Source organism: Macaca thibetana, chromosome 1, assembly GCF_024542745.1.
Source record: "Macaca thibetana thibetana isolate TM-01 chromosome 1, ASM2454274v1, whole genome shotgun sequence".
NCBI classification, from domain to species: Eukaryota; Metazoa; Chordata; class Mammalia; order Primates; family Cercopithecidae; genus Macaca; species Macaca thibetana.
In genome coordinates this window covers 183865046-183879100 of record NC_065578.1, presented here as the reverse complement: position 1 = coordinate 183879100, position 14055 = coordinate 183865046, and the positions used below count along the sequence as shown (strand labels likewise).

At 39.4% G+C, this 14055-nt stretch overlaps 1 protein-coding gene and 1 pseudogene across 3 annotated transcripts in view; one reads left to right on the top strand and one right to left on the bottom strand.

Annotated features, from left to right (window-relative positions):
* The window catches only part of AXDND1 (axonemal dynein light chain domain containing 1), a 196129-nt gene that overhangs the window by 82230 nt on the left and 99844 nt on the right, over positions 1-14055 (top strand). For all 3 annotated transcript variants that reach the window (XM_050766158.1, XM_050766151.1, XM_050766150.1), the window contains one exon: positions 5905-6139. In XM_050766158.1, the coding sequence (XP_050622115.1) occupies positions 5905-6139 (235 nt within the window). The remainder of the gene's footprint in view (positions 1-5904; positions 6140-14055) is intronic.
* LOC126940549 (myocyte-specific enhancer factor 2A-like) lies at positions 8440-9377 on the bottom strand (annotated as a pseudogene).

The window sequence follows — 14055 nt, the reverse complement described above, 5'->3', positions numbered from 1 at the left end:
AGGATCATATCCCATAAGCATTTTTGACCTATGCTTGCCCATAGTCACAATTTGTGTAATTAAAAAAAGATAAATTTGCAAGGTTTTGACTGTTTGATGAGGTAGAAAGAGCCATTCTGTTACTGTTACAGACTTGTCTATAGACTGGCCCCAAAGCCCTGTTGGAGAGTGGGGGGTAGAAAGAATAAACAAAGCAAAGGTTTTTGCGGTTGTAGCCATGTGGCATGTCTCTGCAGTAACATTTGCTCTACAAGCCGTAATTCGTAATTCGGCTTCTGCCTCTTTAGTTAATTGCCGCAGGGAATTTAAAGAAGAATCTCCTTGCAGGGTTTAGTAAAGATATGTGAGTCGATAGGTAGCAATACCTAACATCAGGCGTAGCCAATTAATATCTCCTAATAATTGTTGAAAATTATTTAAAGTCTGTGACCTGTCTTTATGGAGAACTACTTTCTGAGGCCATACACTTCTCTCCGTAACAACAGTTCCTAAGTGTTGGTATGGGGAAGTTGTACCTTTTCTGGGGCTATTTTGAGATTCTATTTAGTCAAAGGCTGCTTAGTTCCTCTGAATAACTGATGTAGGATTTGATCTGTAGGAGCGGCCAAAAGAATATCATCCATAAAATGAATGATATAAGCAGTAGGAAACATATTCCGAGGCTCCTTTAATGCCTGTCCTACAAAATGCTGACAGCGTAGGACTGTTAATCATGCCTTGGGGTAAAACTCTCCATTGATAATGAGAAACAGGTTCTCTTTGATTAATAGAAGGCACACAGAAGGCGAATCGAGGCTTATCCTTCTCGTGTAAGGGTACAGTAAACACTCCTTAAGATCTATTACTACAAGAGGCCAGTCTTTTGGAATAGCCACTGGAGATGGTAAACTTTTTTGTGAGGCACCCGTTGGTTTAATTTTTGCATTAACAGCTCTTAAATCATGTAGCAGTCGCCATCTTCTGGACTTTTTTGGAATAACAAACACTGGAGAATTCCAGGGGCTGACTCCTCTTTGTGTCCGGTGTCCCATTGTTCTTTTATTAGCTGCTGAAGTTGCATCAGCTTATCCTGAGATAGAGGCCATTGATCCACCCATACAGGTTTGTCACTGAGCCATTCTAATGGTAAGGCAGTGGGCGGCGGAGAAATATCAATGACCCCCATCAGAAATCCTGACGTCCTAGCCCTTTTCTGTTTTTGCAGTTACTGATACTGGGTTAGGATTTCCTTGAAGAAATTTTCCTAAACCTTTTCCATTCTGATATCCCATGTTCTTCAGCATTTTAAATCCTGGGTTATCAAAGTTTTCATTTGTAAGTCTCATATCCCAAGGTGTAACTAAGTTTTGACCCCATAAATTGATAGCTATATTTGCGACATAAGGCTGCAAAGTACACGACTGTTCATCCAGACCAAGACAAGGTAAAATCTCAGGGCTCTGTTGAACACTTTGAGCTGTTCCTTTCCCACTAAGGATGTAGAAGTTAATTGCAAGGGCCAGGATGGGGGCCATTGTCTTTAGATGTTACTGATACATCAGCTCCCGTATCCATAGGCCCATAACATTTCTTTCCTTTAATTTGTACCCACAGGTGGGTCTATTTAGAGGCTATTGGTTGTGATAGATTTCTCATGTAGTTGTGCTCCCAAACCCTTTATTTTCTCCTTTCTCCTTTCATGGAGAAGGGTATAATTTGCAACGAATAAGCGTAATTGAGCAAAGATCTCCCGGTTCAAAAACCCAAAGATCTTGTGACATTAAAACTACTTGAATTTCTCCTTCATAATCAGAGTCAATCACTCCTAGGACTACAGTGATGCCTTGCAAATTAAGACGACTTTTGCCTAAAATTAGTCCTGTGTATCCTGTTTGTAAAAGTCCCCAAATACCAGTGGGAACTTTGATAGGTTTGTCTCCCCTGACTAATGTGATTCTTTCTTTGGTGGGTAGCTCTAATCCTGCACTTCCTGGTGTTCCTGGGGTGAGGGAATCAATGTGCCTCCAGGAACCCATCCCTCAAATGGGGTTGAGGTCTGGACTGGGAATGCCCTCATTGTTTGTGGGGCCCGGGGCCAGGCCCATGTCTTGTTTCCTGGCAGGAGGGTGCCATTCTGATGAAATTTTGAGCGGCACTGATTGGCCCAGTGATTTCCTTTGTTACAGCGAGCACACAGTCCTGGCATTTTTTTCCGTTGGGTGGGGCACTGCATTGTAAGGTCCTTTCTGTCCTGAGATATGGCGGCATTCCTTTTTAAAATGTCCAGTTTTTCCATAATTATAACATTTTCCCATTTTAGGGTTTGACCCTTAGCTCCTTTTAGATTTGTCAACTGCTAAATTAGCCATTGCTTGCACTAACATTGCACAGCAATGAAGCTCAGTTCCTGCATCCTGACAAGGTCTGAGAAAATTTCCAAAGTTTTTTGTACACCTCACTGGTGCCATCGCACATTTACAGTTCGCGTTTGCATTCTCAAAAGCTGGAGCTAAGGTTAGCATTTCTGCAGCCACGGTATGAGGAATCTGACGCTTCACTGCCTCTTGTAATCTTGCAAGAAATTGCGTATAGGGTTCCAGTGACCCTTGCATGATATGTAAAAATGATTGTACTGGGACTCCCTCTTCAGGAATTGTGGCCCAGGCACATTTAGCAGCCCGTGCACACTGCTGATAAGCGGCATCTGGGAGTGCCATTTGACATTCCAGGTCTGAATAAGGACCATTACCTAACAGCATATCCTCTGTAACGTCTCCATTTCTAGCAGCACAGTTCTGTCTAGCCTGGTCTGCACACATTTCTTGCCAATTTAAATTCCATGTCAGATATGCGCTAGCCGACAAGCAAGTTCGCACCAAGTGTTTCACATCAAAGGGTAAAAGACGCATAGCACCAAACACAGATTCTAGAAATCTTAAGGTGAATGGGCTCTGTACGCTATCATTTACCACACTTGCTTTTAATTCCTTTAACAACTTAAACTCTAGGGGAGTGTGTTCATGAATAACCTGCTGTGGATTATTTGGATCAGCCCTTACGGAAATAGGAAAAGCACAAGGTCCTAAGGGCTCTCCAGCTATGGCAGCAGAGCATAAAATTCTTTGTATTGGGGTTTCTATTTCTGCTATCAAAGGAGGTGTTTCAGATGTTTCTGCAACTGGAGGAGGTGGTATAGGCCAATTTTTATCCTCCCTCTCCTGTTTTTTATTTTCAATTGGAACTGTGGGTGGGACAACAGATTCTTTCAGATTTTTAGATTCAGCCTGCTGTCCTGCAGAATAATGAGGAGATAATGGCAGAAGTATAGTACGAGCTAAACTCCACGTGGAGAAAACTGAAGAATCAACTTTAAGACCTTTTTGATGAGCCTGTTTTAATCCTTCTCCTGCTCTGTCCCAATTTTCCACATCAAGACTGCCTGCCTGTGGAAACCATGTGTTATGTGTAATAACCTCCTGCAGCAGCTTAGTCAATGTCTGAGAACTAACCTGAGGACCAGTTCATTTCAATAAAACTTTCAGCAACTGCACATAATGTTTTTCTCCAACAGACAAATTCTGCTCCGTGTTATCCTGATTCAGAAAACTTCCCATTCCCAGTACTTCTTTAAAGCACTGCTCCCAGTACCTCTTCAGGGTACTGACCTTATCTCCACTGCCGGCAGACTCATCCCGGCTTCCCCATTCGCCTTGTCAATTTCAGTTTCTCTGTTCCAGCAGATCTTCTTCCTTCATGTCCTTGAAGTCCTGTGTTCAGATGCTACTATGTAACCCGCACAGACATAGGGGGACTGAACAAAGGGGGATGAACGTGGGAATAAAAGACAAGAGACAAAAGAGTGTATTTGGAAGAAGGGGCCGGGGGGCATCTTGCCTGTAGTGGACAAGGGCCCTGAGCTTTACACAGCCCTCTGTATTTATTAGGCAAAAGAGATGGGAGAAAGGGGGAGTGATTGTTGGGTAATTGCTGTTTGGTTCACAGCAGGCTTGCAAGACTGCATCCTTTGAACAATAGGTGCCAGACTTCTCAATAGATAACTTCAAAGAGCCCGGTGCCAGGGAGTGATGTCCCTCTGCAAACCTTTTGGTGGCAGGCGCAGTGTGAGTTTGCTTACATCGTGCATTCGTGATAAACAGTTTGCTTGATCATATAGCCTCAAGTGGAATGCTGAGTTGGCCACATCCCACGGGCCTTTGGCTCCCTACAAGTGAGGGTAGTTCAATGCTATTATTTAATTGTCAGACATAAGTAACGTTTGTGCCTGTCCTATATCTGGCTTTTGTTTTAAGGACAAATTGGACTTTTAAAATTAATAACATCTTTTTTTATTGTGGTAAAATATATATAACACAAAATTTACCATTTTAATCATTTTTAAGCATACAGTTCAGTTGCCCTAAATATATTTATATTGTTGTACAACCATCACCACCATTCATTTCCAGGACTTTTTCTTTTCCCCAAACTGACATTCTGTACCCATTATACTGTAAGTCCCCATTTCTGCCTCCCCGTACCCCCTGGGCAATCTCGTTCTACTTTCTGTTTATGAATTTGATGATTCTAGGCATCTCATATAAGTGGAATCATACAGTATTTTACTTTTGTGACTGGCTTATTTCCCTCAGCATAATGTTCATCCATTTTGCAGCAAGTGTCAGAATTTTCTTTCTTTCTGAGGTTGAATAATATCCCATTGTATTTATATACCACATTTTGTTTATATATTAATAACAATCTTTAAGGGGTCATAGCTTGGAAAATAGATTTCATTGATCAAATTACTATCACGTTATAGTAGTCTGACAAAGGAAAATATATGTGACATTGAAATATTTCCAAAGTGAATATCGAAATCATTCCCTAATGAAATTGCATAAGATCCCAACAAACCATTTTCTTTTCTTTAGGAATGACTTGAACAGTATATTCTCAGAATTGAAGATATTTCCTGATCCATATACAACATGTCTAGTTTAGTGACTTTTTTTTTTTCTTTTTATCTGGCAGTTTTGACATGCATAGAAAAAATACAAAAAAGTCATATTTCTTCAATTTAGGAATAGTAATAGCTCTCATTTATTAAGCGCTTACTCTTTGTGAGGAGCTGAAAATGTGTTTTCCATATATTATCTTACTTATTCTTCATTGCTGCCCTATGATGCAAGTCTTATAATCTTCATGTCCCAGATGTGGAAATTGAAGCCTAGGATGTTAAGTAACTTACCTAAGTTATCTATAAAAGGTAAGTGGCGGAGTCAGAATTTGAGTCCAGATCTCTCCGGCTTCAAAGTTCTTACTCCTAATTGCTCTTCTACACTGTCTCCCCGTGCTAATTACTCTTATTGAAGGCTGGGTAATGTTTCTATTATCTGAGCACAAATAATGCCCAATTATATATATAAATTGTACCTTATTTTTCCACAAATATTTATTGATATGTCATGTTCAGCACTTGGACTTGGGTTTAGACAGATAAACAAAATGTGAATAAAACACAACCTGTATATTCTAGGCACTTTCCCAGTCTAGTGGGGATCATGTAAACAGATATATTACAACCTTACGAAAGCCAATAGTAATTAAACATGCTTAGCTTTATAGGACTTAATTGCCTATCTCTACTTTTTTTTTTTTTGTTTTTTAACCACACAGAATTTAATATAATGATTTTCATCCTGGTAAACTATGGGTTATCTTACAGAGTATCAAAATTAGTTTAAATTCGTTTTAATTTAAAAAATAAGATATATGTCATATACCATCTCTTTGGAGCATAATAATAATAGGATATGCAACTCCAAAATAATTGGGAGTCACTGGGGAATAAGCATTAGGTAGACCTTGATAAAATCATTAGTGGATAGATAATATGCTACTCTTCCTCTTCCTTTCACTCTTTAGATGCTGAATGAGAAAAAAGAAGAGTTTACTGGGGATGTTCTACTGTCAAAATATGATACTCTCAAGATTATTAAACATTTACAGGAAAACTGGACAGATATTGGGCTTGGGATATTTAATCGCCATAAAAGTTTGGAGGGGGAGTTGCCATCAGAGCGACAGTACATGGAGGAAATTATCAAAAACATACAAAAACTCTACAAAGAATATGAAATAAGAATAAATGGGGACAATGGTAAGAAAATACTCATAATGATTAGATTTCTTGGTATAACATGTTTCCACAATTATTATTTTCAATACAATTAATATTTAAAATAAAAGTAATACATGCATATAGTTTTAAAAACAAAGCAAAATAAGCAAAGCATTGAGCATCACTTTGAGATATAGTTTATATACTTTACGATTCACCTATTTAAAGTGTATAATTCAATGATTTTTAGTATGTTCACAGATGTGTGCATCCATTACCGCTGTCAGTTTTAGATTATTTTCATCAAAATAAGCCTCAAAAGAAACCCCATACTCTTTAGCTCTCACCCTCTTACTCCCAACATCGTCACTTCATTCCTAAGTTTGCTTTCTGTCTCTATAGATTTCCCCGTTCTGGACTTTCATGTGAATGAATTCGTGTACTGTGTGATCATTTGACTGGGTTCTCTCACTTGGTATAATGTTTTCAATGTTCGCTCATGTTTTCGCATTTATCAGTACTTCACTCATTTTTATGGCCTAATAATATTTTGTTGTATGTATCTATCACATTTCATCATATCATCTGTTGGCAGGCAGTGAAATTATTGGTTATTTGATAACTGTATCTTTAACTTTTTGAAGACTGCCACACTGTTTTCAAAGAGGCCACATCATTTTGTATTCCTACCAGCAGTGTATGAAGGTTCCACTTTCTCTGCTTGCTTGCTAGAACCTGTCTCACTTTTAAATTCTGGCCATACTAGTGGGTGTAAAATAAAATCTCACCGTGGTTTTGATTTGTGTTTTCCTGATGACTACTGATGTCAAGCATTTTTTAAAGGTTTATTAGCCACTTGTATATCTTCTTTGCAGAAATGTCTGTTCAGGTCCTTTGCCATGTTTTTTTTCTAAGACAAAAATTGAGATTTATGCTATTGATTTATAACATGTATAGAAAGAAAAGCAATTTTCCAAGGTTTCATACTACCAGAGAACAGATACCATTGTTCAACATTGATAAATATTGTGTGTTACTGTGTGCTATTACCACTTGTGTTAGAATTCTAGACAAATGTCCACCAGCTGACACTGTAACTCTTTGAAAATGTCAAACAGAATGAGACCTATCTGAGATATTAGTCTGTGAAATAACATTCTATATAAGTGGTTCTCAAACTTTAGTGTGATTAGGGATTTGGTGAAGAATGCAGATTCCTGAGCCCTGCCTCCAGTCTTCTTGGTACACTGTATCTACAGAGATACCCATAAACTGGCAATTTTAGCAAGCATCCCAGGTGATTCTGATGCCAGTGGTCTACATATCATACTTTTAAAAAAAATGTCCTTTATTGGGAGTCCATTAGTAGCTAGGTCTAACATAAATGTAAAACACCCTTTCACACACTCTAATGATTCTTTGCCCATATTTTATTTAGGTTGTCTTTTTATTATTGAGTTATAAGACTGCTTAATATGTTCTGAATACAAGTCGCTTTTCAGATATGTGAATTCTAAACAGTTTATCTTTTTCTGTGGGTTGCCTTTCCATTTTCTTGATAGTGTCCTTTTTTTTTTTTTTTTTTCTTAACAGAGAATAAATAAGTCATGTTTAATGCTTCTAGCCTGGTAAAAGAAAAAATTAAACATAATCTCTCTATATTTTACTTTTTAAAAATTGAAAGTGTGTTACATGTTAATGGGGTACATGTGAGTATTTGTTACATTCATAGAATGTGTAATGAGCAAGGTCAGGGTATTTGGGTATCTATTATCTTGAGTATTTATCCCTCCTATGTGTTGGGAACATTTTAAGTCCTCTCTTCTAGCTACTTTGAAATATACTCCATCTACAATGTTGCTAACTATAGTCACCCTTCTCCCTTACTGAATACAGGGGTATATTTGTTCTATCTGAGTGTATGTTTTTACCCACTAATCAACCTCTCTTTATCCCGTCTCCTACCCACACACCTTTCCCAGCATCTGTTATCATTCTATTCTCTATCTCCACAAGATCAGTTTTTTTAGGTCCCACATATGAGTGAGGACATGCAGTATCTATCTTTCCATGCCTGGCTTATTTCGCTTCACACATTAACCTCCAGTTCCATCTATGTTCATATTTAGCTTTAATTTTAAATAACCATTAAGTGAATTTCCATAATCTGATTTTTGTGTATTTAAAATAGTCTTGTCTCTTCAAATACTAATTTTGAATGGAAATATTCATTGGGAATAGGTGTAGATTCTACAGTGGCACAGAAAATTCCAAAGGAAGCTACAGACTATGTAAAAAATACGTGTTTTAAACAATGAAGTTGAAGAAAGATTCAACTTACTAGAGGAGGCATCATGCCCTTGCTTGAAGAGGGGATGACAACTCAAAGGTCTGGTTTTCTACTGTTCATTCCAAGATTACCGCCACCTGGTGGAGGGGGAGACTTTGTAGGTGTGACTTTGCCTAAACTATTTGCACCAGTAGCTCCAATCAAATTTGGAGAAGCTCTTGAGTTTACAAATCCATTCCCCACTGGGCTGCTTCCAGCACCATTTGGCACTGTGAGGTCTGTAGTACCCAACCTCCTACCTGCATTGCCAGTACCTGGTGGTCTCTGAGGAGCTCCATGGGACACGTGTCTTATAATATGGTTTGATGTGGAGAGAGCATGTTTGAATCTGTTAACGTTGAGCTGGCTGCCAAAGATGGGGACACGAGTGAACTCCCTGGGTTAGTGTAGGACAAAGCATTGGAGCTGGTCACTGGAACTGTGACAGACATTGAAAAGTTCTGAGGTGGCAAACCAGGTGCGATGCTATGATTCCACATCATATTATCAAATTCCTCATTAATTTTTTTATATTTTTCTGTATGTGGAGTTAGCACATATGAAGTATCAGGGTCTGAACTGTCGCACCCTCTGTGTTCCTTCTTGTTCAGAGCCTCGACAATATCCGGGTTGGTTCTGCTTTCATAAGGTTAATTCTATTCTGTATACTTGAGAAGAACTTTCTCCGTATCAGTGCTAGCATATTGGAACAGTTTGTTAGAGCTGTTGAAAGTGCACAGTCACAGAGCACACTAAGTTCATAAGCTTTCTTCATTAATCCAAACTTTCTCTTTGTAAAAGTGACCTGTCGGTTCCTTTCATCCATTATGCGTGTGATTTGTATTTTCTTCTGCACCATTTTCAGTCACCTTTCCTTATTTCCTTATATTCCAAATATTTAATACAAAAGTTAATTTTCTTCAATACCGTAATGCATCGTACACAGCTTCTATTATTTCAGCTTCTACTCCAACGGGTATAGCTGAAATTTTCTACAAGATCGTGTCTCCCGGCGCACACACGCCGCAGCCTGGGCCTGCCGCCAGCGCTCAGGCGCTGCCTGGAGCCGCCTCCTGCAGCCTGGGACTCACCTGGACATCCCGATAGTTTCTTTTTAAGTACAAAAGTTTTTAATTTCAATGAAGTCCATCCAACTTACCGATTTTATTTTCTTTTTTGTTTGTACTTTTGGTGTCATATCTAAGAATCCTTTGCTAAATTTAAAGTCATGAAGGTTTTCGCTTAGTTGTTCTAAGAGTTTTATAGTTTTGCTTTTATATAATGGTATTTGATCCATTTTGAGTTAATTTTTTTTTTTTTTTTTTTTTGAGACAGAGTCGTGCTTTGTCATGTAGGGTGGCGTGTAGTGGCACGATTTTGTCTCAGTGCAGTCTCAGCCTCCGGGGTTCAAGCGATCCTCCCACCTCAACCTCTGAGTAGAATGTCGACTATTTTTTTTTTACTTTTTGTAGAGACAGGGTCTCACCATGTTGCACAGGCTGGTCTCAAACTTCCGGGTTCAAGCGATCCTCCCACTTCACCCTCCCAAAGTGCTGGGATTAGAGGCATACGCCACCACACCTGGCCTTGGGTTAATTTTTATATATTGTGTGAGGTAAGGCTCTAATTTCATTCTTTTGCATGTGGATGTTCAGTTGTCCTAGCACCATTTATTGAAAATAACATTCTTCCTCCATTTAATAGTCTTGGCATCCTTGTCAATAATCTGTTAACCAGAGATCTCTGGGCTTATTTTGTACTCTTAAGCCTATTCCACTAATGTGTATGTTTGTCCTTGTGCCACATTGTCTTGATTACTCTTGCTTTATAGTAAGTTTCAAAATTGAGGAATGTGAGTCCTTTATTCTTTTTCATGATTGTTTTGGTTATTCTGCATCTCTTGAAATTCTATATGAAGTTTATAATCAGCTTATCAATTTCTATGAAGAAATCAGCTTCTGATGGAGGGATTATGTTGCATCTGTAGATTTGTTTGGGGAGTATTGCCATCTTAACAATGTTATATCTTCCAATCCATAAATGTGGATTTTTTTTCAATTATTTAGATATTTTTCAATTTCTGTTATCAATGTTTTATAGTTTTCTGAGTTGTATATTTCTTTTGTTAAATATTTTTTGAGTATGTTATTCTTCTAGATGATGTTGTGAATGAAATCTCAGTTCCATTTTCAGATTGTTCATTTAAAGTATATAGAAATAGAATTGATTTTGTATATTGATCTTATATCCTGCCATGTTGCTGAACTCATTTATTCTAATAGTTTCTGTTTTTTTAGTGGATGACTTAGGATTTTCTCTTTATGAGATCATGTTACAGTGAAGAGAGGGTTTTACTAGTTCCTTGCCAATCTGGATTCTTTTTTTTTTTTTTTTCTTGAGACAGAGTCTTGCTCTGTTGCCCAGGCTGGTGTGCAGTGGTACGATCTTGGCTCACTGCAACCGCTGCTGCTGGGGTTTAAGCGATTCTCCTGCCCTAGCCTCCCCAGTAGCTGGGATTACAGATGTCTGCCACACGCCAGGCTAATTTTTGTATTTTTAGTAGAGATGTTGACTAGGCTGGTCTCAAACTCCTGACCTTGTGATCCACCCATCTCAGCCTCCCAAAGTACTGGGATTACAGGTGTGAACCACTGTGGCTTGGATTCTTGTATTTAATTTTCTGGCCTAATAGCCCTGGCAAGAACCTCTAGTACAATGTTGAACAGAAATCATGGGAGCAGATATTCTTGTCTTATTCTTGTCCTTAGGGGGAAAGCATGAGTCTTTCCCCATTAAGTGTGGTGTTAACTGTGGGTTTTTTGTAGATGCCTTTTATCAGGTTTAGAAAATTCTGTTCTATTCCTATTTAATTGAATTAGTTTACATGAAAAGGTGTGGGATTTCTAAAAAATGCTTTTTCTGTATTCATTGAGATAATTTCATGGCTTTTGTCTTTTATTGTATCAGTAGGATATATTACATTGATTTTTGGATATTAATCCAATCTTCCTTGCCTAGGATAAATCCTACTTGGGTCTGGGAGTGATGGGTCATGCCTGTAATCTCAGTGCTTTGGGAGGCCAAGGCAGGAGGAATTCGAGAAGCCAGGAATTTGAGACCAGCCTGGGCGACATAGTGAGATCCTGTGTATATAGCTACGTAGCTACTGAGAAGGCTGAGGCAGGAGGATGCCTTGAGCCCAGGAGTTTGAGGCTGCAGTGAGGTATGGTCACACCACTTTACTCCAGCCTGGGTGACAGAGCTCTGGAGACACTGTCTCAAAAAAACATAACCTACTTGATCATGGTATATAATTCTTTTTATATGTTTCTAGGTTTGGTTTGCAGGTATTTGGTTGAGGGGTTTGCATCTATAGTTATACGATATATTTATCTGTAGCTTTTCTTTCTTGTGATATCTTTATCTGGTTTTGGTGTCAGTATAATACTGGACTCATGAAATGGGCTGAGAAGATTTTCCTCCTTTTCTGTTATTTTGGAAGAGTTTGTAAAGAACTGGTGCTAATTCTTTTTGAATGCTTGATAATATTTAGTGGTAAAGTCATCTGGGCCTGGGCTTTGCTTCATAGGTAGGTTTTTGATTATTGACTTGATCCACTCTTTAAAAGGTCTATTTATATTGTCTCTTTTTTTTTTCTTGAGCCAGTTTTGGTTGTCTGTATATTTTTAAAAAATCATCCACTTTATAATCCTTTTTATTTCTCCACAGTTGGTAGTAATGCCCCTTTTAAGTTTCTGATTCTAATAATTTGAGTCTTAATTTTTTCTTGGTCAAACTAGCTAAAGGTTTATCAATTTTGTGGATCTTTTCAAAGAACCAACTTTTGGTTTTCTTGATTTTCTATATTGTTTTTCTATTCTCTATTAATTTTCACTGATATGGTGAAATATGGAATATGGTTTGGCTGTGTCCCCACCCAAATCTCATCTTGAATTTCCACATGTTGTGGGAGGGACCCTGTGGGAGATAATTGAATCATGGGGGCAGGTCTTTCCCATGTTGTTCTCATGACAGTGAATAAGTCTCACCAGATCTGATGGCTTTATAAGGTAGAGTTTCCCAGCACGAGCTCTCTCTTTGCCTGCTGCCATATATTTAAGATGTGACTTGCTCCTCCTTGCCTTCCATCATGATTATGAGGCTTCCCCAGCCACATGGAACTGTAAGTCCAACAAACCCCTTTTCCCATATAAATTACTCAGTCTCCAGTATGTCTTTATCAGCAGCATGAAAATGGACTAATACAGTAAATTGGTACCAGTAGAGAAGAGTGCTGCTGAAAAGATACCTGAAAATGTGGAAACGACTTTGGAACTGGGTAACAGGCAGAGGTTGAAATGGTTTGGAGGGCTTAGAAGAAGACAGGAACTTGTGGGAAAGTTTGAAACTCCCTAGAGACTTGTTCAATGGCTTCGAACAAGATGCTAATAATGATATGGACAATGAAATCCAGGCTGAGGTGGTCTCAGATGGAGATGAGGAACTTCTTGGGAACTGGAGCAAAGGTGACTCTTGTTATATTTTAGCAAAGGGACTGGCAGCACTTTGCCCCTGTCCTAGAAATTCATGAAACTTTGAACTTGAGAGAGATGATTTAGGGTATCTGGCAGAAGAAATTTCTAAGCAACAAAGCATTCAAGAGGTGACTTGGGTGCTGTTAAAGGCATTCAGTTTTAAAAGGGAAACAGAGCATAAAAGTTTGGAAAATTTGCAGCCTGACAATGTGATAGAAAAGAAAATCCCATTTTCTGAGAAGAAATTAAAGCCAGCTGCAGAAATTTGCATAAGTAATGAGGAGCCAACTGTTAATCCCCAGACCATGGGGAAAATGTCTTCAGGGCATGTCAGAGGTCTTCATGGCAGCCCTTCCCATCATAAGCCCTGAGGCCTAGGAGGAAAAATGGTTTAGTGGGCTGGGCCCAGGGTCCCCATGCTGTGTGTAGCCTAGGGACTTGGTGCCCTGTGTCCCAGCTGCTCCAGCTGTGGCTGAAAGGGGCCAACATAGAGCTCAGGCTGTGGCTTCAGAGGGTGCAAGCCTCAAGCCTTGGCAGCTTCCATGTGGTATTGAATCTGTGGGTGTACAGAAGTCAAGAACTGGGGTTTGGGAACCTCCACCCAGATTTCAGAGGAGGTATGGAAACGCCTGGATGCCCAGGCAGAAGTTTGCTGCAGGGGTGGGTCCCTCATGGAAAACCTTGGCTAGGGAAGTGCAGAAGGGAAATGTGGGATCAGAGACCCCACACAGAGTCTCTACTGGGGCACAGCCTAGTGGAGTTGTGAGAAGAGGGCCACTGTCCTCCAGACCTCGGAATGGTAGATCCACCAACAGTTTTCACCGTGCACCTGGAAAAGTCACAGGCACTCATTGCCAGCCCATGAAAGCAGCCAGGAGGGAGTCTGTACCCCACAAAACCACATGGGTGGAGCTGCCCAAGACCGTGGGAGCCCACCTCTTGCATCAGTGTGACCTGGATGTGAGACATGGAGTCAAAGAAGATCATTTTGGACCTTTAAGATTTGACTGCTGTCAAGGCATGCTGGCTCACACCTGTAATCCCAGCACTTTGGGAGCATGAGGTGGGCAGATCACCTGAGGTCAGGAGTT